The 27,358-nt window shown below is 52.4% G+C and overlaps 1 protein-coding gene across 1 annotated transcript in view; it reads right to left on the bottom strand.

Moving 5' to 3' along the window:
• The window catches only part of ZNF407 (zinc finger protein 407), a 373,411-nt gene that overhangs the window by 127,846 nt on the left and 218,207 nt on the right, over nt 1–27,358 (bottom strand). Inside the window, exons 5-6 of the mRNA XM_036246080.1 lie at nt 10,079–10,245; nt 6,499–6,582 (exon numbers count right to left, since the gene is read on the bottom strand). Coding sequence (XP_036101973.1) covers nt 6,499–6,582; nt 10,079–10,245 — 251 coding nt within the window. The remainder of the gene's footprint in view (nt 1–6,498; nt 6,583–10,078; nt 10,246–27,358) is intronic.

The following is a 27,358-nucleotide window of genomic DNA, read 5'->3' as shown; positions in this document are numbered from 1 at the left end:
ACGTTGATCCTGAAAGTCAGAATGTTTAGAAATTAATCTGCCCTACATTCTCCAGACCTACTCCTGTGGCCTGACCCATAACTGCAGTGACACTACCTGGATGTGCACATCTATCTCATCGGATGGCGTCTTATCTGCCACTGTAGCTAGGGCAGTAGGCAGAAGCAGCCGGATGGACTTTAACTGTAATCCAGGTTTTGCCATAGTTCACCCCCTACCTGTTAACCCCCGGAGCAAGACCGTGTCATACCACCAAACACGCAGGAAAACTGCGAGGATTAAACAACGTAAGCTGACAGGGCAGAACCGGAAGCCCTGGAACCAGTGGACACGTGGGCAGACTGGTCAGTGCCTGAGGGCTGCGAGGTGGGGGTGATGGACAAGGAAGGTGAAGGGATGAATTAGCTACGGAACATACTGCACACCCCCATGAACACAGACAATCGTGTGGGGAAGGACAAGGCAGGGGAGGTGGGCAAGGGGGGAGGGGATAGGGGACATTCGCATAGTGTCAACATTAAAATGTCTTAATAACAGTAACAGGAAGAACAGAAAGCGTGTGTCCGGCACCAGCAGGGCCCAGTGACTGCTCCTCGTCACGTGAAGGCAGTGCCGTTTCTGACCACGGCGTCTCGGACAGACAACAGCAGCGGGCCTCCCAGGGCTCACGTGACATCATTTATAGTTTCCCATAGTTAGTTAACATCAAGATATTTTGAGCAGATTCCACCAAGAAATGTTTGATTTAATCTTGTGAGGAAAAAAAAAAAGACCGTAAGCAAAGCACAGTGAAATCTTGGCATTGAAAGGGGTTTCTGACTTTTAGCCATTTGTCCTTAAAATAAATACCACCACCAACATTCCTATCAAGTGGGCTCCCAGGGCCAACAGGACCAACCCTTTGTTCTCAGCTGGTGGCCCAGGCCCTGAGGTTGCTATGGACAACGCAGCTGCAGCAACTGACATACACCTAAACTCCGTGTCATGGCGGGCAGGTGGCGCCTTCATCTGAGAGCGCGGGGACCTTCCCTGTGTGTCCCTGGGCAAGGCTAACGGGAAGAGCGCAGGCTCTGTGAACCGGGCACAGACGTGCTGGGCCGGAGACATAAACCTCGCACGTAAGACATCTGAAACCTCCTCCTCTGTTCTCGGACCAGACTGTCCGTCAACCTCACGAAGCGTGTTTGGGACCCACGTCAGAGCATCTCACATGAACAGCCGCGCCGGCGAGGCACTCATCTGGGTCAGAGCACGTCACCGTGTCTCACCCACCTGACACATCTGTCCCACCGACCAGTCGGGGCAGCATAAGGACCACCCGAGCCCAGACCACGAACGCAGCCTCTATGCCGTGTCCCTGGGGTGCACGCCTCTGCGTGCTGTCGCCACAGGCCCGGCAGTTCACCAAAGCTGTGGAACGAACACGTGGTGTGGCGCTCTGGGCCTGGCCTCTCTCAGTGTCACGTGACACGCTCATGCTGCTCCAGCGAGCATTTCCTTCGTGTCCACTGCTGCGCGGGCAGTGCTGCGTCACGTGACTGGACCACGCGTGTCCATCCGTTCATCCTCCCAAGGACATCCAGTACCTCTCACTCTGGACAATGACAAACGAAGCCACTGAGAATCTCATGAGCAAGCCCCGTCCAGCAGGTGTCCCTTCTCCCCTGGGGAAGTGACCAGGAGTGAGACGGCCAGGTCACAGAGCACGTACGTTCATGTTGTGAAACACTGCCCACTGCGTTTGGAAGTGGTGTGGCCAGCTCACCTCCCTCCCAGGTGAGTCTGAGCTGCCTGTGCCGCGGCACCACGGACACGCGGTGTGGTCGGCGCTGAGAGTGTCCCCTGATGCCGAAGGTCTTGTCACGCGTGTGCTCACCCGGCGTTCACCTTCTTCAGCGAGGTGCCTGCTTGCTCCCACCCTTTCAAACTGGCTATTTGAGAGTTCTTTACATATTACAAATACAAATCTTTTCTAAGATTTGGGACTTGCGCATATTTTTGCCATGTATGTGGTTTGTCTTTTATTCTCTTCAGGGTCTTTGGAAGAGAAGTTATTCATTTATAAAGTTTCAATTTCTCAATGTATGATTTTTCAAGTTACGATTTTGTTCATTCATGAATCAGCCTTCTGATGTAGTATCTAAGAAGTCTTTTATACTATGGTCACAAAGATTTTTCTCCTAAATCTTCATCTGGAATTTATACAGTTTTAAGTTTTACACTTGGAGTATGATCATTCTGAGTCAATTTCACATACGGTGTGATGTATGGATCAGAGTTCATGTTACTGCACACAAACAGCCAGCCAGCTGCTCACACCCTACAGACTAAGGACTAGCCTGCCTCTGCTCTTCGGTCAAGAATCACTGACCATGTAGGTGCGGGTCTGCTCCGTAAGCTCCGTCCCGGTCCTTTATCTGTCTACCTTGATGCTAACGAGTGCTCAGGTTTATTCACCTTTCTCAAACTTTCCATTATTTCAGACCACTGCACTTCCATATGAATTTTAAAATCAGCTTCTCAATTTGTTTTGAAAAGAAAAGTTGGAGGAGATGTGAAGTGACCAATGTGGAAGGGAATGAAGTCTCAATATCGAGCCTGCCCGTCCATGAACAAGGTGGTATCAGTCCATCCAGGTCGTCTTCAATTTCTCTGCGCAGGGTTTTGGGACTGCCAATGAAGAGGTTTTGCACACCTGTTGTTCGATTTATCTCTACATATTGTGCACTGGTAGGAAGCAAATATACACACAGTCTGTTTTGTTCCATGTATCTATTGGGGTGCAGACACGATACTATCCGGATTACGGTAGCTATATAATAAGAGTTCAACTTTTAAAATAATGGATCTCTAAGTGGTCAAACAATATAAAGAAATTTTCTCACATTTTTAAAATTAATTTTTGTTACAGATGTTTCTCCTTTTTCCCCCACTGACCCCCTCCCACTCCCCTGCACAGAATTGTTGTCCGTGTCTATTGGTTACATATAAATGCATTTAAGTTCTTTGGTTCATGTCTTCCTGTCCCACTGCCCCATATGAAGAATTTTTAGTCAAGCAAATTCACAACTATATTCTGATGTTTCCTTCCTCTATTTAACCTAAATTATAAAAACGGTTGGCATCATGGCTCATTGTCAACCAGTCGCCGTGGTGGCCAGCTTCCCGTCTGTCCACGTCTGACAGACCACGGTGAGCGTGAGTGACGATGCCTGCCAGGGGCAGCGGCCTGGACGGAGGCCATCTAGGTCCTCCAAGCACTCTCTCCTGGTTGGAGGTCTCACATAACCACTTAAAGACACACATGTAGTTCATCTCATTTAGGTTTTGTGGTCTTTTTATGTCCTACAAGTTAAATTTGAAAACAACCTTTTAAAGAATAATGCACTTTCAGCCTCTACAACTCTGTTAGTCTGCAGTTCGTCGTAAACTGGCATAATGCTACTGTAAAACAGCGATTTTCACCCCTGCCATCTCATGGCACACACACTGATCACTAAAATTCTGGGTGTACCAATAAATATATTTTTGGCCAATCTGACAAACAGTAGGTATAATTTCGAGTCATTCACACTGGACAGCTACTGTTGTGGGGCTGGTGCCCTTTCATTGGACGACCTCAGGGAAAAGAGGTCAGTGCCCCTGACCGAACAGTCAGGTTCTGCATGTTTTAAAAATACTTGCTACACACCGGTTGAAAATCGCTGCAATAAACTATAAATTGTTATTTCATATTTTACTCTAGATGAAATTGTGTAACAGTAAGAAAATGTGAACCACGCACAGGCGGACAGAGAAAAGCGCAACGTTGTGGAGTGGGTGGCACAAGTCTGCCGGCGGCCACTCCGAAGCAGCTCGGCGTGTCCCCCTCAGCACGGCAGCCTCGGCGTGTCCCCCACAGCACAGCAGCCTCGGCGTGTCCCCCACAGCACGGCAGCCTTGCAGACTGTCAGACTGCAGTGCGCTCGAGTCTGCACAAGTCAACCCAGGACCCGTTACCTTCTTGGCAGGTTCAACACTACTGTCTTAACGTGTTAATTGGTATTTTTTTTAAGCCAGAAATGATCATTTCTTCAGGAAATACACTTCAGAAATACAGAAGTACTTTCTTGTTTGTTAGTTTCTTAGTCAAAAAATAAGAAACTCGACTTCAAGATTATAAAATTTGAAGCACATCTTACCAACAGAATTTCAGTGTGCTGATAGTGGCTAACGTGGCAACGAGACAGGCGCTTAGGAAGAGCGCACACACCTGCTAGGAGGTCTCTGCGGGACTGGGGGGTTGATCTGCTGGCTGGGACCAGCCCTGCAGCACCTCTGAAGCCAGGAGGAGGACTAGCTCGGTAAGCACTACCTATTCAAAAAGCAGAACAAGAGTGACATTTCCTCTCCTCCTCTGTTGCCTTAATATGACGTGATGGTCTTCCTATTTTTCTTTACGTGCAATAATTCTGGCCCAAACAGCCAGGGAAGAATACTCTGCACCTTCGTTTCCTGACAGAGTCAAGGAAAGAATTGGGGGGGAGGGGCAGAGGCCTGTGCAGGGGGCGGGCCCCCCAGAGCTGGCACTTGGCCTCCCTCCCTCCAGTGGCTGCTGGGGATGATGCTGGCCAGAACGCCAACCACTGGAGAGGGGTCGCTCCCATGCGGGTGGAGGGACTCTGATGGGCTGGAAGTCAGTCTGGGAATAGAAGGAGTTTGGCATCAGCCCCCAGGCAGTCGGGTGCAGGAGCACTGTTTGGCCATTTGGAACACATCTGATACGTATCCTTTCCGAGCGGAGTGATTGCTGTGGGCAGTCCGTGGAAGAGGTGAGCCGTGTCAAAGAGGAACGCGGCAGAAAACAGGTTTCAAATGCGCCGCACAATTCTGGCCTTGAAAAGAACAAGTTGCGCATTGCGTACATTTCATAATCCAGGGTAAAGCTAAGGGCCTGAGTTGTACTGAGCACTTGGGTTGAAACAAAGTCTTCAGAACTGACTTAGGTGTTAAGAATCATGTCTGATTTCAGCCGCGGTGGCAGACGAATGCCGGAAAGACAGATGTCTCTGCCTGGGACAGACTGCTCTACACGGTCCCAAGTCCACAGCAAAGCAATGACGAGCCTCTGGAGCTGACAGAATAGTGTTGTGCTGCTCGATCACCTGTAAACACCTGTGACCACAGCATCACCATCCCCGCTGTGGGGAAGAGGGAGTGCCCCATGCAGGCAAAGGCGGCACACAGGAGAGTCTCCTGGTCCCCGGGGCTACCCAGGCCGTGACAGGTGACAACAGCGGAGTTGGAGTGGTAACACCCGGCACCGATCAACTGGAAACATGAGGATAAAACCCCACAGGAACGCACGGTACTTCCAGCTTCTCCCAGACAGCAGCAAGGCGGCACCCGCCCACAGGGCTCTCTCTCACCACACCCTGAACCTCCAGGGCGCTGGGTTAGAGACGTGCGACCGCAGGCTGCTACTGTGAACGCGGCGTCAGTGTTCATGCCTGCACAGTGCAGCCGTGTCCCCAGCGTTCTGCGGGCTGCAGAGTTCTCGGGCTCAGCTGCGGCTGGAGCCCAGGGAAGCCGGAGCCCAGACACTCAGGATCCGGGAGAGGCCAGGCCGGTTCTCCGCCTCGCAGATGCCCGCCGGGCATCTCGGCCACTTGCAGCTGACTGCGAGATGCAGCAGATCAAGAATCGCAACGTGCAAGTAACACATTTCGGGTATCTTAATCTCATGCCACTCTAGTGTCCTGCCCACTCAGCCACGCCCCTGGCACGTTAGTTAAGAGAAGTCCAGCATCTAGTCCCCACTCGTGTCACCACGCGGTCACTGCGAGGAAGAAGCGGCCTGCTGGGATCTGGAAGGGCCAGAGCCCAGCAGTGCTCCCCGGCGCACGAGGCAGGGTCGGCGAGATGACTGCCTGCAGGGCCCTCGGAGCAGAACGCAGGTCAGCAACTCTCACGGGCGTTTGCGTCTCACCCCCAGGTGCTCCCGACAAAGGCGCCATTTCATGCTGCTCTGAAATCTCCCAGAATGCACATCGCGGAGAACAGAACCAGTGTCCACCCGCGCCCACGGGTGTGTTGTCACTGCTGTCCATTCTTATCAGCAGACATGACTGAGAGAGCGACGAGCTCAAACCACAGGTGCGCGTTAGACTTGCACAGGGACTGCAGGCTAGAGGGTGGGGTCGTTAGGAGGCTGCAGGTAAGGGCGGGGGTGATGGGCAGACTGACAGAGGAGGGGAGCGGGGTCCACCCTCAAGGTCCAAAGCAGAGTCTGGCCCACAGTGAAGGGCCTGCTGTAGCTGTGCCTTGGAAGGCAAACTCTTTTCCCTCCTATTTACCATGAATCTACAGAGACACCTGATCCATAAAACTTGTAGGAGGCCTAGTTTTTAACAACATAAAAATGGATGATTGAAATCTCACGCTATTCAAACAGAATTTTCAGTAGACACTCGAGGTCACGGCTTTGCGGAAACTGAGCAGACAAACACGAGGACTCACCTGTGTGCTGGCGGCGGTGTTTGGTGAGGGCGTGCCGGGTCCCACCCGCGAAGCCACAGAGGTCGCACAGGAATGACTTCTCGCCTGTTGCAACAATAAACAGATGAGGGACTGCGAGGTCACAGATCATTAAAACATATCTATCAAGGCTTTCAGGGTTACTAATTCCTCCAATCAAATGTTTCCATGTAAATATGTCAAATGGGAATGAAATTACCACTGCGGTTTATTGACTGTGATAAAATCTGAAAAGCACCACTGAACATAATTACATACTTGTCAGACCCATAAAAATTAGCTTTATTATCAATGGAATGGTTTTGTACAACTTCATTTCTGGTAGATGTCTTCCAGATGGGGCTGCTTCATGCACTTGAACAGTTTTTATGCATATCCTGATTTTTTACAATTCCCATACATCTGGCCTTCCTGAGCTGAGTAAAGATTGCTTGGAATAGTTAATATACAGTATATATGATTCTGCTTAAATAAAACATACTGAATTTTCTATCAGCTGAAGGACACTGAATTGGTTTTACCTGATTCTATCAGGGTCTTCTTTAATAACTTGCTACTTAATAATGTGAATTAAATGGTTTCCTTGAACACACTGAAGATCCCGAGTAACAACAGAACCTCCATTACTCAGTACCAAGCAGTTCAATGCTGTTTGTGTTTCTCCAGCTTCATGGCTTACAAAAGGAAAGTCTCGGGCTGGCTAAAGAAATGGCACAGAACTGCTCTTACTCATCTTCAGCGGTGACTCTGGCCTGGAGCGTCCGCGACAATTACAGACAGATCTGGCAGACTCAGTGTTTGTTAAAAGTGTGTAAATGCTCATTTTTAAAGCGTTTTTACGCAAGCTAACATTTCGCCCTGCACGCCATCAATGCAATCTCTCTCTCTACTGCAGCGTCTTTAGGCAGTGAGTGTCCGCTGGCCAGGCAGCTTATCCCAGAAGGCTCCCCAGGCAGGGCCAGCGAGAACAAATGCTAACCTTGGAGAGAGTCGGTGAAATACACACTAGTTTTCCAAAAAATGAAATGAATCATTTGTATCCATCTTCACGTACTTGACTCATTTGGAAATTTCAATGCAACACGTCTCGGAGGGCTCTGTCCGAGCCAGCCTGCTTTGTTCCCAGACGTCCTGCTGCATCACAACAGAGACTGGCCTGGTGTCCCCAAGTGGTAACTGCCTGAGCCCAGGCACAGCAGTGACTAAGACGCAGAAGCACTTCCGCAGTCACAGACTCCTCCCCCTTGCTCAAGAGCATGACCAGGTGGTGTAACCTAACAGGACATGTTTTACTCAAGAGAGTTTTAACCAAATTATGTTTAATCTAATTTCGCAATGGCATGTTAAGGTGTTTGTTATTATTACTTATAAAATAAATCTGAATTTAAATATTTTTCCTATTGGCACTCTCCTATCTTGAGGTCACGTTTATTTCTTGACATCATTATTTCAATATAGCAAAAAAGATAGGGTAGATGGGCTGTGAAGAATGAAGTTTAATTATAATCACTCATTTAATTATTTAATCAATTAGAAATATAAATCTTTCTAACTAGCTGTATTATCAATTAAATAACACTGAGCGTAGACTTTTTTTAAATCCCCAAAGATAATTTGCTCGTTAATATTAACATACTATTCTACGTGGGGGCAGAACTGTTCTCCACGGTTCATTCCTCACCCGTCTTGTGGGCATGGGCCCCGATACAGGTGGAAATCCGTGTGCTCGCTCGCTCTCGCTCTCCCGCTCCCCTCCCCCACACACGTGCGCTGGCACCTCGCAGTGAGTGGCAGAGGGGAGGCGGGGGTGGTGCATCCGGCCAGCCGAGCTCTGATGAGGAAGGAGTGCTCTCGTCTGGTTCGGGTCCCAGAGGAGTTGCATCGTTTCTCTCACTGGTGAACTCTGCGACCTGCATCTTTCTTATGAAATATAAACCCTCCCGAACGCAGAACTCCTCGGGATGTCTGCTCCTCACAGGTACACATGCTGCACGGACACACCAAGCTTTGCTCCCTTCCCGGGCTTAACAGCTGTCCCGGCACAAAGACAACATTATTTTTCCGTGTGATTTGGTTCTAGATACATATGTGACCTTGAATTAGAAGTGTAGGGCATGACTTGGGGTGTCAGTCTGCAATGTCCTGTAGGTGAGACTTACCTAGGTGGCTTCATGTGCCTGTCGTTCTACATTCAATTTTCATCTATATTTTTTTCTTTTGAGGGGCAAGGGGTTAGCATTCCAGAGTGGGCAACAGAGTATTTTTCAAAAAATATGTTTAAGAGAACCCTAAACGTCCTATTTCTCTGCATGTAAAGGGGTGCATGTAACCTGCCCTTTTAGATGATAGCAGAATAGGAGACTTTTCTTAACAACTCGGATGAGTTTCCCTGTGCCATTTGCATTCCAATGTGGACGGAAACGGAAACCAATCCTTTATTTTCTATTAGAAAACAGCCACTGTCCCCTATCTCTCATTATGGTGCAGACTACAAGACCTAACAACAAAAATCCATATTATTGATCCAGCCAAGTCTCCACAATTATTCTTTAGAAGGAAACGCCGACGATAAATTACATCTGCACCGGCTTTTCATCTGCTGCTCGATATAAGTGATCTCGCAGGGCAGGCTGGAGACCTTAAATCGTCTCCGCCCCTGTCAAGGAAGCTAAGGAGGCCGGGGCTTCCACAAACTGCTTCAGGAGAACTTTTAACCTATAATTTCTAACAATAATATAGGATTCTTGGCAATCAGAAGAACATTTGGGAATGCTGATTAAAATTTATTTTTTCTCTTGGAACAGAATACTTTTTGAGAGGTGTGAAGAGAAGGAAGACCAGGAAAATATCAAACAGCTCTCAGTAACGCAGCTCTGGAGAGGGGAGCAGGCGCACCTGGAAGGAGTCTGGAGCCACTGTCCCCTGATAATGGAAACGCGCCCTAAACGCTGACCGTGCAGGGTGCGAGGACTGAGCGCCCAGGGCGCCGGAGCCCCGCCCAGCGCAGACGCACGCTCCGGCCCTGCTGCCAGCGCTCAGTTAGATCCCATACCATCCTTTAAAGGTTGTGCTATAAAACGAATATGAATTTGTTCTTTTAAAATATATAATTATCTAAAAATTTATTGTGGCTAAATTCATATGAGTCTTTTTGTATTAATTATCAAAACTCCTGAATCTGACAGCATCCTCCTCGTAAGAGAAGTGTTAATTGGATTAATGTGTGTGTGGGGGGGTGCGTGAGATCAAGATTTAATGTTCAAAAAGATGCTGCTGCTGCATTTATCTCGGTAACAAAATATAAGACCAGTTCTCCCAATGACCTTCATCAAGGTCACATCTATAAAGATGTGCTCAGACACACACGCCCGCACCCACACAACAGAAGTGAGCTTCTGCACAGGAACTGTGATCCGTGTAGCCCGGCACACGCCGCCCTCACGCCCCCACGCACACAGGGGTTCAAACGTCACGTGGCCGCAGCCCGCTCACCGCCCGTCCCTGGAGTTACAGGAGCCGCTCTGGGCGGGACAGCGCCCCCGCCCCGCGGCGCGGCGCACACCTGTGTGAGTCCGGTAGTGGTCCTTCATGGCCGAGGCCGTGAGGAAGGAGTAGTGGCAGGTGGGCCACGTGCACTTGAACGGCTTTTCTCCCGTGTGCAGCTTCGTGTGGTTGTTCAGGGCCCACTTCTCGGTGAAGCTTCGATCACACAAGTGGCATGTAAATTTCCTGCAGAGAGAAGAGAGAGACCACGTCAAGGCGACCCCACAGGCCCGAGGCCGGCGCGCGGGCGCAGGCCCCGCAGGCCCCGCAGGCCCGGCCTGTCATGTCTGTATAACCAGGCATTGATTTTGCTGTCCAGGCCTGGCGTTCCAGCCATTCATTCTCTGCTTTGCGGTTGGGCCCAACGGGTTTGAAAAATTCTGTTACAGTCCAGTCACCCCTGAGGCAAATGTGAGAATGGATTTCACCTGTACAGGCCCACACCACTTAGCCAGGGCACGGGCTGTCAGAGCAGAGGCTAAATGAAAAGCTATCCATACTAAACCACTCAGACAACCCTGCTCCCTGCCGAGGAGGCGGCTGCGGCAGAGTGGGAGCCCCCGCTCCTGGGACAGCGGGGACCCCAGCACAGCGCTCCCGGGGGACGGGGGTCCCCAAGGCGTCTCCTGAACAAGGTGTCCTTCTGAGTCACCACACACCTACACAGAAAGTTGCCTTTGATATGAATAAAAATAAAATTATAACTCTTAATAAAATAAGCCTTGGAGAAAAATAAATCTCAATTATTTCTTATAAGAAAAAAAAGCCTGAAAATAACAAAACTACTCACACTAGACAATATTTCAGCCTAGCACTCACAGTGTCAGGTACCTGCAATAATCAAGGCAGTGTGGGCCACGGACAAGCATCCCCGTGTGCTCCCTCTGGCTCATCTTCTGTCTCACCTGCACTCACGACATCACTGCGAAGAGGTCCTTTTATTTCCAATACAATCGAGTTTAAAGCCATCCCTGTACCTAATCTAGTAGTGTCCAGCTAATTAATTCAGGATAATGAACAGTCAAATAAAAGCAAATTAAACCCAATAGTCAAAATTAAAATATTTTAATAAGTTGAAAAGCATGATGCCACAGAAGAGAAACTACAGTAGCTGATCTGACTACTAGGAATTGGTCTACACTTTCAGCAAGTTAATGAAATTAAAAATAGGATACAATATCTGTGTTTTAAATCATGATGCAAGTATGAAGGTGTAAAAAGACTGGATTCCTTACGTATACACTTTAACTATGATTTCACAAATTTCCTTATGTCATAAGGGCAGAAAAGGAATCTCAAGCTCCAAATAATTAACCTTCTCATTTTGGGGCAAATGTGGATTACTTTAACAAATTAATCATTCCAAGTTTCTCAAATTCTTATGAATCAAATTCTGAAATTACCTTTTATAAAAATCCCTCATTTGTGATATGTATTTATATTTTTATAACATTAGATTTTAAATGCAACAGAAGTAAAAACTGCTATATAAATATTTCAGAAATGTCATATAAAATCTCTTGAGTGCTTCATTAATATTAAAATTGCCAATTAATATATCTCTATAATGGGAGGCCCTGTATGTGCACCCATCAACTCGGACTTACTGAGCTACTGTATCGTTTGATCGCTGCTCACTGGTACTGGAGAATGACAAACACAACCAAACACTCCGGAACGCACTGTGAAAAATATCATGTCCGTATATCTCTTTGACGGGTCTTCATGCATTTAACATTTCAAAACCATGACAGGGATCTTATTTCCAAGATAAATTCCCCTATCTACTTATTTCTTCATGTATTTATTGTGGATCTAACCTTCTACTACAAGAAATAAATAAGGAGGTTAAGTAGATGCTATCTTTTAACAAATAGTTTCTCCAGACTGTATTACAACTTTATGAATGACAAAATAAATCCCTCATTTTTAAATCTACCATGATGTACATTTAACAAAATTGCATCTATGAAACCTCCATGCATGTGCGCTATTATTCACACGTAATAAAAATGCTAAAGCGGAGCTTTGTGCCTGCCATGAAGTGACAAAGCCAGATAACAAAGAACTGAGGCCACCACTTGACTTCCAGAGAGCCTCCCGTGTCTGCCTGTCTGCTTTATGACAGTAAGTTCACGTGCTGGTGACCAATGCAGAGTCCCTATAAAGATTAAGACCTTCATCAAAGGGGTGTCTCCTGGGACTCCACAAATTCCGAGTCTCAAATGTGGGCGAGCGGCCTTCACGCAGCAGGTCAGCAAGGACAACACCCACCGGGGAGCGGCCGGCCTGGGCCTCGGGAGGCATCTCCAGGACAGACCCTGAGCTAGTGAGCAGTGGGGCGGAGCCTGGGGACCCACGGACAGGTGTGAGCGTGTGCTCTGGGTGGACTTCAGGAAGCCCTGCACACCCCTCTACCAAAGCACTGTTCTGCAAGCCAAGACAGAGAGAGAGGAGTCAGACTGGCTCTCAGAACGCCACAGGCTACCAAGGGAGACAAAATCATTCACAAAAATAACCTCTACACCATCATATACTTAAAAGAAGCAGCAATGAAGGGGCAGGCAGATTGAAGAGGGCTTCTCAGAGGTGGTGTTTAACTGAGATGTTACAAGAGGGAGACCCTGGGTGACAGAAGGGCCTGGAGGGTGGCAGAGTTGGACGGGCAAGGCCACACAACCTGCAGGGGCACAGCACACACCCCTCACCCACAGGCCCCACAAGGGCGCGGTCCACAGCGTGCTGTATGAAGCGCCCGAGCCCCGGGGCGACCTGCACCAGTGAGGACCAGCCGCCTCCGGGCTCACACAGCCGGGTCAGACCAGACGAGCGCGGGGCAGCGGGGCGACCTGCACCAGTGAGGACCAGCCGCCTCCGGGCTCACACAGACCGGGTCAGACCAGATGAGCGCGGGGGCAGCAGGGCGGGTCAGACCAGACGAGCACGGGGCAGTGGGGCGGGATGCAGGGCTCTTCCTCCCACACCCTTCAGCCGGCCTCCGGCCTCCGCACGTGCGCTTCATTTATAAAGTGTGACAGTCTCAGCCACACAGAAAATGACAGCTGTGCACCTGCCACCAAGATTTGTGTTCCCAGAGGGTAATACCCATGCTTCTGTATTTGGCTTGGGTCCTTTCTTGGGTATTCTAAATGGTTTAAGTTAATTTTTAAATTTTGAGCATTTATAACTTGGATGTTCAACACGCGCTGTGACAGACAGAGCAGGAGAACGACGTGCCGGGTGCCGTCGGCGACAGCAGCGGTCTCCAAGCACCTCCAGCGCCATGTACCTCCCGCGTAGCAATGCTCAGTGCACCTGAGACTTGTCACCAAGGGCTTCTGTCACCTTCCCTTCCCTCCGCCCCATGAGACGCTCCCTGGGGACACCAAGTGGTCTTCAAAGGTTCCAAAGGGAAAGACCACACTCGGTGACGCCAGACGTCTCGGCAGCGTGCGGCAGTGGCCCTGCGCGGCAGTGACGTGGACGCGGGGTGAAGGACAGGAATGCAGGTCACACAGCCCGTCAGCAGTGCCCGTAGAGCAGAGCCAGCACCACGCCCCGGGCAGCCAGGGCTGAGAGGTCTGCTGTGCTCACCCTGTTTGGAACCAAGCCCTTTCCCAGGCGGTCAGCTGTGCTGTCAGTCAGTCAGGAGGTCATTTTCTAGTGTAAAGTCACGTGCTGGTGAGTCAGCTCCGACTCCTGGCGACCCTAGGAATGGGTGACGTCCAGTGTCCTGTCCCACAGCCCTGTCAGCTGCTGCAGATGCAAGCCTACGGCTCCGTTTATGGAGCCGATCTGTCTCCTCCTGGGTAAATTTATAAAGCTTCCTAAATTCCATCTCAGCATGCACCTAGTGCTCTTGCTGTCTGCGGGAGGTCCCTGATTTACTGGGATCTGTGCCGTTCTGCCGTCAGCCCCAATGCTTGGAAAGACCCTGGGCCTTGGTTCTACCGTTAAGGCCACTGGGGGGACCTCTCTGAAATTACTCATGACTTGATTGGTGCACAGAGTTAAGATGAAAACCCACATCTCTAGACTTAAGATTTTGACAAGAGAATAAATACTACGTATCCTCATTGTTAGACATAGACAAACTAGACATCCTGGGGGGGCGGGGCATCATGTACAAAGTTACACTAAAGAATCGGGAGGGCTGAGCTCTGACTGCATAACAGCACCCCCAGAGAAACTCAGTAATCTTGTTTCGAATGTCGAAGGGCAGACGAGGCACCTGCCAACACAGACCGGCATTTTCAGTTGCACCCCTACCGCGAGCTCTCCATGTTACCAAAGACACCCAGCGTCCTGACAGGACAGCTCCACTCATCTCCTCGGTTACACTTTAAAATGAAGATACAAACATTGGGATGCTCTGTACTTTATTACTTTATAATGTTCACAACCGTAAGATGTGTCACTAGTATATTTTATGTTCTTTTCTGGTCTCTCCAATCCAGGATAGCAGAGTGTCTGATGCGTTAGCAATGCTGCCCCTTCTGCCAGGGAGCCCGTCTAGGGACACGACTGAGACTCGGGCACAAGCGCAGGCAGGAAACAGTCACCCCTGTGCAAATGTGAACAATCTTAACTATCCTTCGGGGGAGTCAATAAATAATGGTTTAATCAGAAAACAACTCCATCATGCAGGTCAAGTGAATTGACTAGGGCTACAGTTATCAGCATATGGATCACATCATCTCAGAAACTTAACTGCATTGAAACAAGGTAGGTACAAAACGGTGTCCCCCATACAAAATGTTTCCATGGAAAGAACAATATGAACCACAAACATGAAGTCCCCGTGCGCCACCTTCTGTGGACATTGCTGGCTCTGAGCAGACACGCGGAGGAGCGGTGACGACGGCTCCGCGACTGCTTTTCAGAAGAAGGGGTCCGAAGTAGACACGGCCACATGTTGACATCTTCTAAAGTGTTTCTATTGTTTTAAAATTTTTTCCAAATTCAAAATGAATATTTAATTAAACTATCAAACAGTATTTCATATCTTCTCGACATGACACCTTAAACAAGCCTTGTCAAATTAATAAGTCACACAAATTCGCATCTATAAAAAAGTGCAGCAGTAAGCCAGATGTGGTGTGGCACAAACAAAATTTTAATAAGAGAGTAAGCTAAGTTTTGTCAAAATATTAAATACTCATGCAGTTATTATCTTTCAAAACTGTGAAACAAAGGTGTTGACTGATCCAAAACAAAACTGATGTTGCAAAAACTTAATTGACAGGGATTGCTGGTCTTTGTGAATAAACACAGAATACAGAACTGTGAAAACAATGTAAGGTTTGTATGATTCCTAGCAAAACAGTCCAACGTACTAATAAATTCACTCCAACAATTCTAAGTTACTCAAATCCTACTAAGGCATGGTTTCTTAGGAATAACAGCCTCTTTTTTCATTATCATAACTTAATACTTAGATGATAGTACCTAAGAGATGACATGCAAACAGAGCGCGATGGGTTCTGTGCCCAGTAGGGTCACTGTGTGAATTTCTGCTGAGCTGCAAATCTAACTCAGGAACACTCACTTTCTTAAACAAAGAAACACATCCACAGGCATTTAAAGACAGCCACTGAAGGGCAACTAGCATGCTCATCTAAGTCACATGAGCGTCTTATGCTAAAGAGGCACCCAAAGGATAACAAAGCAAAGGAAGAAGTTGGAGAACTCCTGCCAGAATGACAAATGCGGCATCTATTAGCGCCAGAGGGGGAGGGGCATGTGCAGACTATCCTGGGAAACAGCGGATAAAATTGTGCAATACTGCTTCGGGAGTGAAACCACTTATTCACGCAAAAAAGGCACTAAATCCACATTAAATACGCCAATATTATTCCACATCATCCTGTTCATCTTATTTTTATGAGATTTCAAAGTTATGTACATGTTTAAAGAAAATATGCAACTTCAAACTGCATGAAAAATAAAAAGCTCTCCCTGTTTTCTCTAAATTGAAAAACTGAAAAGACACACTGACAGCTAAACAATAGCTATGAAGACACATAGGGTCCCTTTGCCATTTCCTTCCAAATATTTGTGTACGTGTGTGCGTGTGCATGTGTATGTGTGCGTGTGTATGTGTGCGTGTGTGTGTGTGTGTGTGTTGAGTATAAAGTCCACAAAATACTTTGACTCAATGAATGAAGTTATATCCTGAAACCAAAAACATATTCCATGATAACACTAATATCCAGATTATTCAACTGAGGCTAGACTCTGAGAGAGGCCTGTTTCTGATTACTGTACATGTAAACCCTGAGCACGATGCATAACAAGCCACGAAGACCTGAGGTCCGACAGTTTCACTCACTAGATGGAACTCCAGGGCATCGTGTGGCTCACGTGTGGCTGGACGCCTCCCGGGGCTCGTCCACAGCAGCAAGGGCGCAGCTTCCTCAGCCAAGAGCGCAAGTGCGCGTCTGCCCTCAACAGGTGATAACTAGCTGATTAACAGGCTACATCCTTGTTAACTAGTCAGGAGAGAAATTTAACCTCGCTCATGCCAAAACCTCCACTTTAAAACCTCTTAACATATCACTCAGATTTGAACTGCTGTAAAATATGTTTTTTGGCCCTTTGAATTCAATCCAAAGGTTGAAAAGCTTCATGTCAAAATTTCTTCTGGGAAGAGCGTTAAACAGAATATTAATCCCAGGATGAATTAATCCCAGGATGAATTAGTCAACTAAGAACCAAGAGAATGACTCCTTAAAGACAAGCATTCCAGAATTACAAGGGCTATGCCCTCAAAGACCGGAATTCATCCTTCAGGGTCTCATGCCCGAGAAACTGGCGGTGTCCGAGACCAGAGGCGGCCTGCCCCAGGCCCTCCTGCGTTTGGGCGGACCCTCCCGCGCCCCGCGGCCTGTGCCGTCCACTGTGCACCGGCCGAGCAGCGCCGTGGAGGCAGCTGAGGAAGGGCTGTGGAAAGGGTACCACGTGCTGTCTACCTGATGGACAGTCAGCTCCTTGATGCGTCCATTCCGCTCTGCCTTTGTAGCACAGGAAGTCCATGAACCAGCGAGTGTGGCTGTGTGCCAATAAAACTTTATTCACAGAAACGGGCTGTGGGCCGGACCCGGCAGCAGGCAAGTTTGCCAGTCCCTGGCTTAGGGGACAGGGCGGATCCCCCACCCACTCCCACAGCACCCTGCTCTACACAGGGTCAACGAGCAGGCCCTGCGTGCTGCTGGGAAACAGAGGTCCACTCGCCCCCTCCCTCAGACCTGAGAACCCGGTTCAGTCCTGAAATAGTCTATGTTTCCTGCAGGGCTTTAAGCGCCAGCATGAGAACAGCTGGGAGGAATTATACAGCATGTGAGACCTTCCAGCCCCGCTGCCCGTCCTCCTCAAACTGCCCCTTCCAAGTGCACTGCAGAGCTGGAGGCCTTGGAAAGTTGAAACAATTTTACTTCGCCATAGAAGTCAAGTCCTGGTGAACAAAACATACATTAAATTGCACAATCCTCTAGTCTGGACTAAATAAAAATTTATCTCCTCAGGTTAGGTAAGAAAACACTGGTTTATATAAGGAAGGTTAAAATGTAAGTTACAAATAAAGGACTAATATTAGTGTTTAAAAACTATGAAAAGGGAGTTTCTCTTCAGTCATTGCTCTTACTGATATAAATAATTTGAGATAAAATGACAAAATGTGTTTCAAACTCCTTTACACCTTCATCCTGAATACCTTGACTAATGTCCAGTCTTTGGGCATTTGTACCATAATCCCAGCAACCATCAAACTGTGCGCGTTCACTACTTCCCATCAACTAATCAGGTTAGGAAGTGTGTGTCGAACCGCCTGCGGTCTCGCAGCTCCTGGCCACGCGCACCCGCGCGAGTCCACGGAAGACCTACGTGCCCCCAGGAGGAGCCCATTAGTCAGTGGCCAGCAGGAATGTCCACCAGCCACGCACACACGCACGAGTCCACGGAAGACCTACGTGCCCCCAGGAGGAGCCCATTAGTCAGTGGCCAGCAGGAATGTCCACCAGCCACGCGCACACGCACGAGTCCACGGAAGACCTACGTGCCCCCAGGAGGAGCCCATTAGTCAGTGGCCAGCAGGAATGTCCGCGCGCCCATCAGAGCAGGAGAGCACCACACTGGGTTGGGTTTTTAACAAAGCGTCAAAAGATGTTTAGAAAAAGCATCAGTGAATATAGAATGAAACAGTGGGGACATCTTTCGAATGAGGTTTAAGTGAGTCCACAGGACAGAGCAGGCTGAGCAACAGAGGCAGCAGGCCAGGCCATCCTGGAGGCAGAGATGGGCAGGGGCAGGTGGGGTGGCTGTGAGCAGTGGACCAATCCTGGTACCTGGGCTGAGGTGTGGGGAGCATGCTGCAGAGAAAAGAGAAATAAAGTTGCTTAATTTGAACAGAATCGGGTTAGCACGGCCCTGATAACGGCAGAGAAGAAAAGGACCCGTCTCTTCTGTTTCCTTTACTCCTTCCGATGCCCCTTCAGTGCTTGCTGTTCACAAGTATTCTTCTCGGGGCCAGATGGGGTCTCCCCTTCAGTGGTGTCCAGGACCACAGGTACAGCAGACGTGCACACACGCCACGACAGTGTGCATGTTGGGAAGTGAACCCACCACGACAACGCCCACATCAGAGATGGACGGTGAACTCTTGATCCCGTAACACAGCCTTCCAAACAGCACGCCCGCTACAGCAGAGCCTGCTGGGCTTCCAGCTACCCCTCCACCCTCGGACGTGCCCGCGGGGGCTGGCAGCCAAGGCCGCCGCGTCTGCACCGCAGCGGGAAACCTCCCACGGAGTGTTCAGAGGACTCTCGCCCAGCTACAGCACTACGCTGAGTAGGTTAACGGATGCAAGTAAGATAGATTTTACCAGTAAGACCAAAGGAACGGCTTACAGAGAGGAGAAAGCACTAATTTAAAAAGATCAAATACAAAATCAACTGAAGCAAAGTAATTTTCTTTTAAATTTAAATGTACTAAAATTAAACATAATTGATACATTAATGGAAGCCGAGTATGAACAAAAACTTCTGTCCCAATAAAGACAACTTGTCACAGTGCAGCTCATCAGAGACTATGGATCGCCCTGGCCAGTGCGGCTCCAGTGGCTGGAACATCTATCTGCCTGTATTCCAAACAGTTTGGGGTCTGACTGCTGGTCAGGGCACATATAGGAGGCAACCGACTGATGTTTCTTTCTCATATTGATGTTTCTCTCTCTAAAAATCAATCAGCATTACAAAAAATAAAAATAAAAAAAAAACCCTGGCCAGCTTGGCTTAACAGTTAGAGTGTCAACCCTCGGACCTAAGAGTTACAGGTTCAATTCCAGTCAAGGGCACATACCTCGGCTGCGGTTCAGTCCCCGGTCGTAGTTGTGTGGGAGGCAACCAATCGATGTGTCTCTCACATCCATGTTTCTTTCTTTCTCTCTCCCCCCCCCCCATCTGAAGATACATGGGAACATATACTCGGGTGAAGATTTTTTTAAAAAAGAAAGAAACTATGATTCGTAGAGGATTTGTACGAGTGACAATAAGGTCCTCATACGATGCTGTATGATATTATGCCAGTAAAATGTCTCACCAACATCACTGCATGAAATTGTACAGGACAAGTCCGCACTGCAGGAAACATGGCGCCTCTGTGTGGAGCAGATGACTCCAACCCCGCTGGCTGCCGAGGCAGGAAGACTCGCGTCGACACTAAGCTCAGCCCCGTGCCATGGCTCGGCCATGGTGCTGGGAGAAAGGAGTCAGTGTCTGGCCAGGGCAGCCTCTCGAAGCCGGGCAGGACCATGTGATTTTCATTTCTGGAGTGTCTTCCCATCCACATTTCTGAACAGTACGGGCACGGGACAGCAGTTCATTTTGTATCTGTGCAGGTCAGTGGTCTTCCATGAACAGTGAGTGACGAGAAGGGTTGGTCACCTCGCAGCTGTGGACAACAGCAGCAAGAACGCCATCCTTTCCTGCCTCCGTCCCTTGCCAGCCAGCCATCCCTTCAGCTCCGATTCTCAGGGAAGACCAATCGGAGTCATTAATAAGCCGAAGACGAGGTGAGGGACGCTTGGGTTCCACCCTGACACAAGACCTCCACTTCCCACGGGCCTGGGAGAGCCAGCCATTGGCACCAGGGTGCTCCAGCCCTGACCCTGTGCATTCGTCATGAGACAGTGACCACCACTAGTTACCCCAAACAAGACTTCACACGAGACTCAGATATACAGTAGCTTAAACTGAAATGAGGAAAAGATCTCTACCAAAGAAATATAAATTCATCTTGAATTACTTATTTTTTCCTAAAATATATTCTTGCAATACTAAACCATATCCCATAGATACATGCAACGTATATACTAGAAAGACAGCATATTTGCAATTCGTCCTGCAGGTCCTTGCGTCTTGCTTATGGAAAGAGAATTGTTAGACATCTGGACACACTTGCCACACTCAGCGAGGCCTGTCCAGCCTGCCGGTGACTGTACTCGGGGTCTCACTGTGGGCGTCTGTCATCATCACTGCCTTCTAGCATGTCAGGATGGTCTGGGGACCGTTTGAGATCAAGGTAAGATTAGCAGAAGGGGAGAGACGTACTGTCCAGTGATCTCCGCGTTCAGGACAGAACTGACCCTTCCACGCCCTCCGCCGAGGAGCAGGGTACAGCACAGCTCGAGCGCAAATATCCCGGGCGTCTGTGTGCCGGCGCATCTCCCGACAGTGGGAGTTAGGACGAGTCCACGTGGAGAGGTCACCATATAAGGGATGTGACACGTTCCTTTCGAAACCGTGCGGTCAAGGAAAAGCGCCAAAACCAGGTGAACGTGAGAAGCACATCCTCGGCTGCGTGGCTGCTGTGATCCAGCTGAGGGTCAGTCGTTCCTGACACCCCAGCAGGCCCCTCACTGCAATGGGCACGCGGCACCCCGCAAGGAAATGCGTGGCACGGGGCGTGCGTCTGTCTGTCTGTCTGTAGGACATGCATGGCACGGGCTAGTGTCTGAGGTCTATCTGGCTGGAGGACACGCGTGGCATGGGGTGTACGTCTGGCTGGCTGGAGGACACGCATGGCACGGGGCGTACGTCTGGCTGGCTGGAGGACACGCATGGCACGGGGCGTACGTCTGGCTGGCTGGAGGACACGCATGGCACGGGGCGTACGTCTGTCTGTCTGGAGGACACGCGTGGCACGGGGCGTACGTCTGTCTGGCTGGCTGGAGGACACGCGTGGCACGGGGCGTACGTCTGTCTGGCTGGAGGACACGCGTGGCACGGGGCGTACGTCTGTCTGGCTGGAGGACACGCGTGGCACGGGGCGTACGTCTGTCTGTCTGGCTGGAGGACACGCGTGGCACAGGGCGTACGTCTGTCTGTCTGTCTGGAGGACATGAGCGGCACGGGCTAGAGTCTGAGGTCTGGCTGGCTGGAGGACACATGTGGCATGGGGCGTACGTCTGTCTGGCTGGAGGACACGTGTGGCACGGGGCGTACGTCTGTCTGGCTGGCTGGAGGACACGCATGGCACGGGGCGTACGTCTGTCTGGCTGGAGGACACACGTGGCACGGGGCGTACGTCTGTCTGGCTGGAGGACACGCGTGGCACGGGGCGTACGTCTGTCTGTCTGGCTGGAGGACACGCGTGGCACAGGGCGTACGTCTGGCTGGCTGGAGGACACGCATGGCACGGGGCGTACGTCTGGCTGGCTGGAGGACACGCATGGCACGGGGCGTACGTCTGTCTGTCTGGAGGACACGCGTGGCACGGGGCGTACGTCTGTCTGGCTGGCTGGAGGACACGCATGGCACGGGGCGTACGTCTGTCTGGCTGGAGGACACGCGTGGCACGGGGCGTACGTCTGTCTGGCTGGAGGACACGCGTGGCACGGGGCGTACGTCTGTCTGTCTGGCTGGAGGACACGCGTGGCACGGGGCGTACGTCTGTCTGTCTGTCTGGAGGACATGAGCGGCACGGGCTAGAGTCTGAGGTCTGGCTGGCTGGAGGACACATGTGGCATGGGGCGTACGTCTGTCTGGCTGGAGGACACGTGTGGCACGGGGCGTACGTCTGTCTGGCTGGCTGGAGGACACGCATGTCACGGGGCGTACGTCTGTCTGGCTGGAGGACACACGTGGCACGGGGCGTACGTCTGTCTGGCTGGAGGACACGCGTGGCACGGGGCGTACGTCTGTCTGTCTGGCTGGAGGACACGCGTGGCACAGGGCGTACGTCTGTCTGTCTGTCTGGAGGACATGAGCGGCACGGGCTAGAGTCTGAGGTCTGGCTGGCTGGAGGACACATGTGGCATGGGGCGTACGTCTGTCTGGCTGGAGGACACGTGTGGCATGGGGCGTACGTCTGTCTGGCTGGCTGGAGGACACGTGTGGCACGGGGCGTACGTCTGTCTGTCTGGCTGGAGGACACGCGTGGCACAGGGCGTACGTCTGTCTGGCTGGAGGACACGTGTGGCACGGGGCGTACGTCTGTCTGTCTGGCTGGAGGACACGCGTGGCACGGGGCGTACGTCTGTCTGGCTGGAGGACACGTGTGGCATGGGGCGTACGTCTGTCTGGCTGGCTGGAGGACACGTGTGGCACGGGGCGTACGTCTGTCTGTCTGGCTGGAGGACACGCGTGGCACGGGGCGTACGTCTGTCTGGCTGGCTGGAGGACACGCGCACGTGCAGGCAAAGTGCTGACGCTCCTTTCGGCAGAGTCGCGTTTACCGCAGAGCTCAGTGTGCGCAGCTGTGACCCTCTTCACAAAGGACATTTATGGGTTTCATCTACTGCTCATATATTCTAAATTATTTTGGAAAGATAAATGCAGATGGGCATCTATAAACACTGCATATAGATCACTTATACTAATTTTTCAAATCTTCAACACCTCAAACAAAAGACTATGTGGAATAACATTATCATCTGTTACATACCTTCCAGCATTCAGAATATTAAACCAAATGTCTTTCTAATATAACTAAGTACACGAGCAAAGACAGCTGGCAGGATGTGAGCAGGTGACAAATAGCTCTCCGCCTGGTGGGAGCACAGAGTCAGGGCGGCTGGACGACAGGGTGACTGAGAAGGAGGGTGATACGGGAAAAGACTGCAATTATGGGCCAGGAAAGAACAAAAGTCCAAGTCCAAGTATCGGCCAGTTCAGACTTTATGATACAAAGAAAACAAATCCACTCAATTATTTACATTGCTACTATCTTTTTATTAAAGATTTTAGATGAAAACACATGGAAATTATTTCAAGTCCAAGAAACCATTTCCCCTAAGGTAGCAGCGAGGAGGCTTCTACCAAGTAGGAGCAGCGGTGAAGCTCCATGTGGTCAGGCTCACGGAGGCTCAGGCGGAGCCATCTCCCTCCACACCCCACGCCGCGCTCTGGGCACAGCCTCTCTACGCCCGAGCCCTGCCCACCCGCGCTCTGGGCACAGCCTCTCTGCGGACCCAGGTCCTGCCCACCCCGCGCTCTGGGCACAGCCTCTCTGCGCCCGAGGCCCTGCCCACCCCGCGCTCTGGGCACAGCCTCTCTGCGCCCGAGGCCCTGCCCACCCCGCACTCTGGGCACAGCCTCTCTGCGCCCGAGGCCCTGCCCACCCCGCGCTCTGGGCACAGGCCTCTCTGCGCCTGAGGCCCTGCCCACCCCGCACTCTGGGCACAGCCTCTCTGCGGACCCAGGTCCTGCCCACCCCGCACTCTGGGCACAGCCTCTCTGCGGACCCAGGTCCTGCCCACCCCACGCTCTGGGCACAGCCTCTCTGCGCCCGAGGCCCTGCCCACCCCGCACTCTGGGCACAGGCCTCTCTGCGCCCGAGGCCCTGCCCACCCCGCGCTCTGGGCACAGGCCTCTCTGCGGACCCAGGTCCTGCCCACCCCGCACTCTGGGCACAGCCTCTCTGCGGACCCAGGTCCTGCCCACCCCGCACTCTGGGCACAGCCTCTCTGCAGACCCAGGTCCTGCCCACCCCGCGCTCTGGGCACAGGCCTCTCTGCGCCTGAGGCCCTGCCCACCCCGCACTCTGGGCACAGCCTCTCTGCGGACCCAGGTCCTGCCCACCCCGCGCTCTGGGCACAGGCCTCTCTGCGCCCGAGGCCCTGCCCACCCCGCACTCTGGGCACAGCCTCTCTGCAGACCCAGGTCCTGCCCACCCCGCGCTCTGGGCACAGGCCTCTCTGCGCCTGAGGCCCTGCCCACCCCGCACTCTGGGCACAGCCTCTCTGCGGACTCAGGTCCTGCCCACCCCGCACTCTGGGCACAGCCTCTCTGCGGACCCAGGTCCTGCCCACCCCGCACTCTGGGCACAGCCTCTCTGCGGACCCAGGTCCTGCCCACCCCGCGCTCTGGGCACAGCCTCTCTGCGCCCGAGGCCCTGCCCACCCCGCACTCTGGGCACAGGCCTCTCTGCGCCCGAGGCCCTGCCCACCCCGCGCTCTGGGCACAGGCCTCTCTGCGCCCGAGGCCCTGCCCACCCCGCGCTCTGGGCACAGGCCTCTCTGCGGACCCAGGTCCTGCCCACCCCGCACTCTGGGCACAGCCTCTCTGCGGACCCAGGTCCTGCCCACCCCGCACTCTGGGCACAGCCTCTCCGCGGCCCCAGGCTCTGCCCACCCCGCGCTCTGGGCACATCCTCTCTGCGGACCCAGGTCCTGCCCACCCCGCACTCTGGGCACAGGCCTCTCTGTGCCCGAGGCCCTGCCCACCCCGCGCTCTGGGCACAGGCCTCTCTGCGCCCGAGGCCCTGCCCACCCCGCACTCTGGGCACAGGCCTCTCTGCGCCCGAGGCCCTGCCCACCCCGCACTCTGGGCACAGCCTCTCTGCGGACCCAGGTCCTGCCCACCCCGCACTCTGGGCACAGCCTCTCTGCGGACCCAGGTCCTGCCCACCCCGCACTCTGGGCACAGGCCTCTCTGTGCCCGAGGCCCTGCCCACCCCGCGCTCTGGGCACAGCCTCTCTGCGCCCGAGGCCCTGCCCACCCCGCACTCTGGGCACAGGCCTCTCTGCGCCCGAGGCCCTGCCCACCCCGCGCTCTGGGCACAGGCCTCTCTGCGCCCGAGGCCCTGCCCACCCCGCGCTCTGGGCACAGGCCTCTCTGCGGACCCAGGTCCTGCCCACCCCGCACTCTGGGCACAGCCTCTCCGCGGCCCCAGGCTCTGCCCACCCCGCGCTCTGGGCACAGCCTCTCCGCGGCCCCAGGCTCTGCCCACCCCGCGCTCTGGGCACAGCCTCTCTGCGGACTCAGGTCCTGCCCACCCCGCACTCTGGGCACAGCCTCTCTGCGGACCCAGGTCCTGCCCACCCCGCACTCTGGGCACAGCCTCTCTGCGGACCCAGGTCCTGCCCACCCCGCACTCTGGGCACAGGCCTCTCTGTGCCCGAGGCCCTGCCCACCCCGCGCTCTGGGCACAGGCCTCTCTGCGGACCCAGGTCCTGCCCACCCCGCACTCTGGGCACAGCCTCTCTGCGGACCCAGGTCCTGCCCACCCCACACTCTGGGCACAGCCTCTCCGCGGCCCCAGGCTCTGCCCACCCCGCGCTCTGGGCACAGCCTCTCTGCGGACCCAGGTCCTGCCCACCCCGCGCTCTGGGCACAGGCCTCTCTGCGGACCCAGGTCCCGCCCACCCCGCGCTCTGGGCACAGGCCTCTCTGCGCCCGAGGCCCTGCCCACCCCGCGCTCTGGGCACAGCCTCTCTGCGGACCCAGGTCCTGCCCACCCCGCGCTCTGGGCACAGGCCTCTCTGCGGACCCAGGTCCTGCCCACCCCGCGCTCTGGGCACAGCCTCTCTGCGGACCCAGGCCCTGCCCACCCCGCGCTCTGGGCACAGCCCCGGGCCTCCACATGGACCTCCCTCTGCGGTCACTGTGCTGCCGGTTCCGGCAGTGGCATGTGTGCCTCTGAGGGTACTTGTGGAGGCCCGTCCTGTGCTGGAGGGGCGGCTGCAGTTCCCACGAGCTCCCCAGGGCCCAGCGAGGGCCTGGACACCGCCGGCACCTGGCAAAGAGCTGGTCGATGCCGCGTTCCTGAGACACCGACGGGGGCCCACAGAGCGGGGAGCAGCTGGCGTGGGTGGGAAGCAGGCTGGAGAAGCCTGGACCAAGAGGAAGGTTGAGCCTAGAAAAAGAGACTCTCCCTTAGCACATAATATACTGCGGCATCGAAGATACTGACACGCACACATCTCATCCTTACAAATATGTGTGTGTAAGCAAACAGAATTCAAAAAGCACAAGTTAAAGAAAAGGCTAAGCCAAAATAACCCTTCAATAAAATGTGAAGGAATTGCCATTCTCATCCACTGTCGGTTTTCTGGCTATACGTACAAAGAGAAAGACAGACTGTTTTGGCCTCTCAGGTTTTGAAGTGGAACCTCCCTTTATCTGCATCCCGCCAGGTCAGACGTCACTGTTCAGTGACTCCATGAGCTCGCACTGTGACTGCCACGAAGCTGACAGCTGACCGCAGACAGCGTCCACACAACGAAGGGGTCTTGCGTGCAGACTCACGATGGCAAAGGGACGCCTCCAGGTGTTCAGGGAGATGCTGCAGCATGCAGAGCGCCAGGCCAGCTCCCACTGCCGACCCCGAGACGCTCCTGCCTCCTCCCACAGGACCAGCCCCAAGCCTGCCACAGCGATCCCTCTCTCCAGTCGACTCCACACCATCTTGTGAGTGTGAGCTTTTGAATTATTTTCTACTTCCAGGTACATACATTCCCTAAAAGATTCCAAACAAGTCAGGGACACTTACAATGCTTCGGGACTTCCTGGTGTCGTTACAGTATCTTAGTGAGGTTGTAAAAATGATGTGCTAAGAAACATTTCTAAAGTTGCATAATTGTATATAAGTCAATTTTATCAAAGGCTCAAAGTATGGCCAGAAGTACTGATAAATGACCTTCCCAATGACACATGGGAACCGCAAACAGAGCTGCTGAAGGAGCCACGCCCAGAGGGAGGTGGACGGCCGCTGGCACCGGCTACTGGGACATCAGTGCCTTGACTGTTCCTTCAGCCGGAATTTCTACATGTCAGGTGCCATGGAGCTGGGATGAAATACCCACAAAATATGTCCTGACAATAACATGCCATCCTCAGCTCAACCAAATTCTCCCTGAGTCCAGTCCTAGGGATAAAGTCCCCTCAGTGCCACAAGGACGGGCTCGGAGGGTCAGTGCCTGTCACGGGCTGGGTCCAGCAACCATCCGGGGCTGGTGAGAACTTCGATCCCCATCATCCCGTCCCCGGGCCCTGTCTTTCCAACTCTGGGGTCTACATGCCAT

Source organism: Molossus molossus, unplaced genomic scaffold, assembly GCF_014108415.1.
Source record: "Molossus molossus isolate mMolMol1 unplaced genomic scaffold, mMolMol1.p scaffold_m16_p_6, whole genome shotgun sequence".
NCBI classification, from domain to species: domain Eukaryota; kingdom Metazoa; phylum Chordata; class Mammalia; order Chiroptera; family Molossidae; genus Molossus; species Molossus molossus.
The sequence above is the reverse complement of the archived record's forward strand: the minus strand, read 5'-3'. Positions and strand labels throughout refer to the sequence as shown.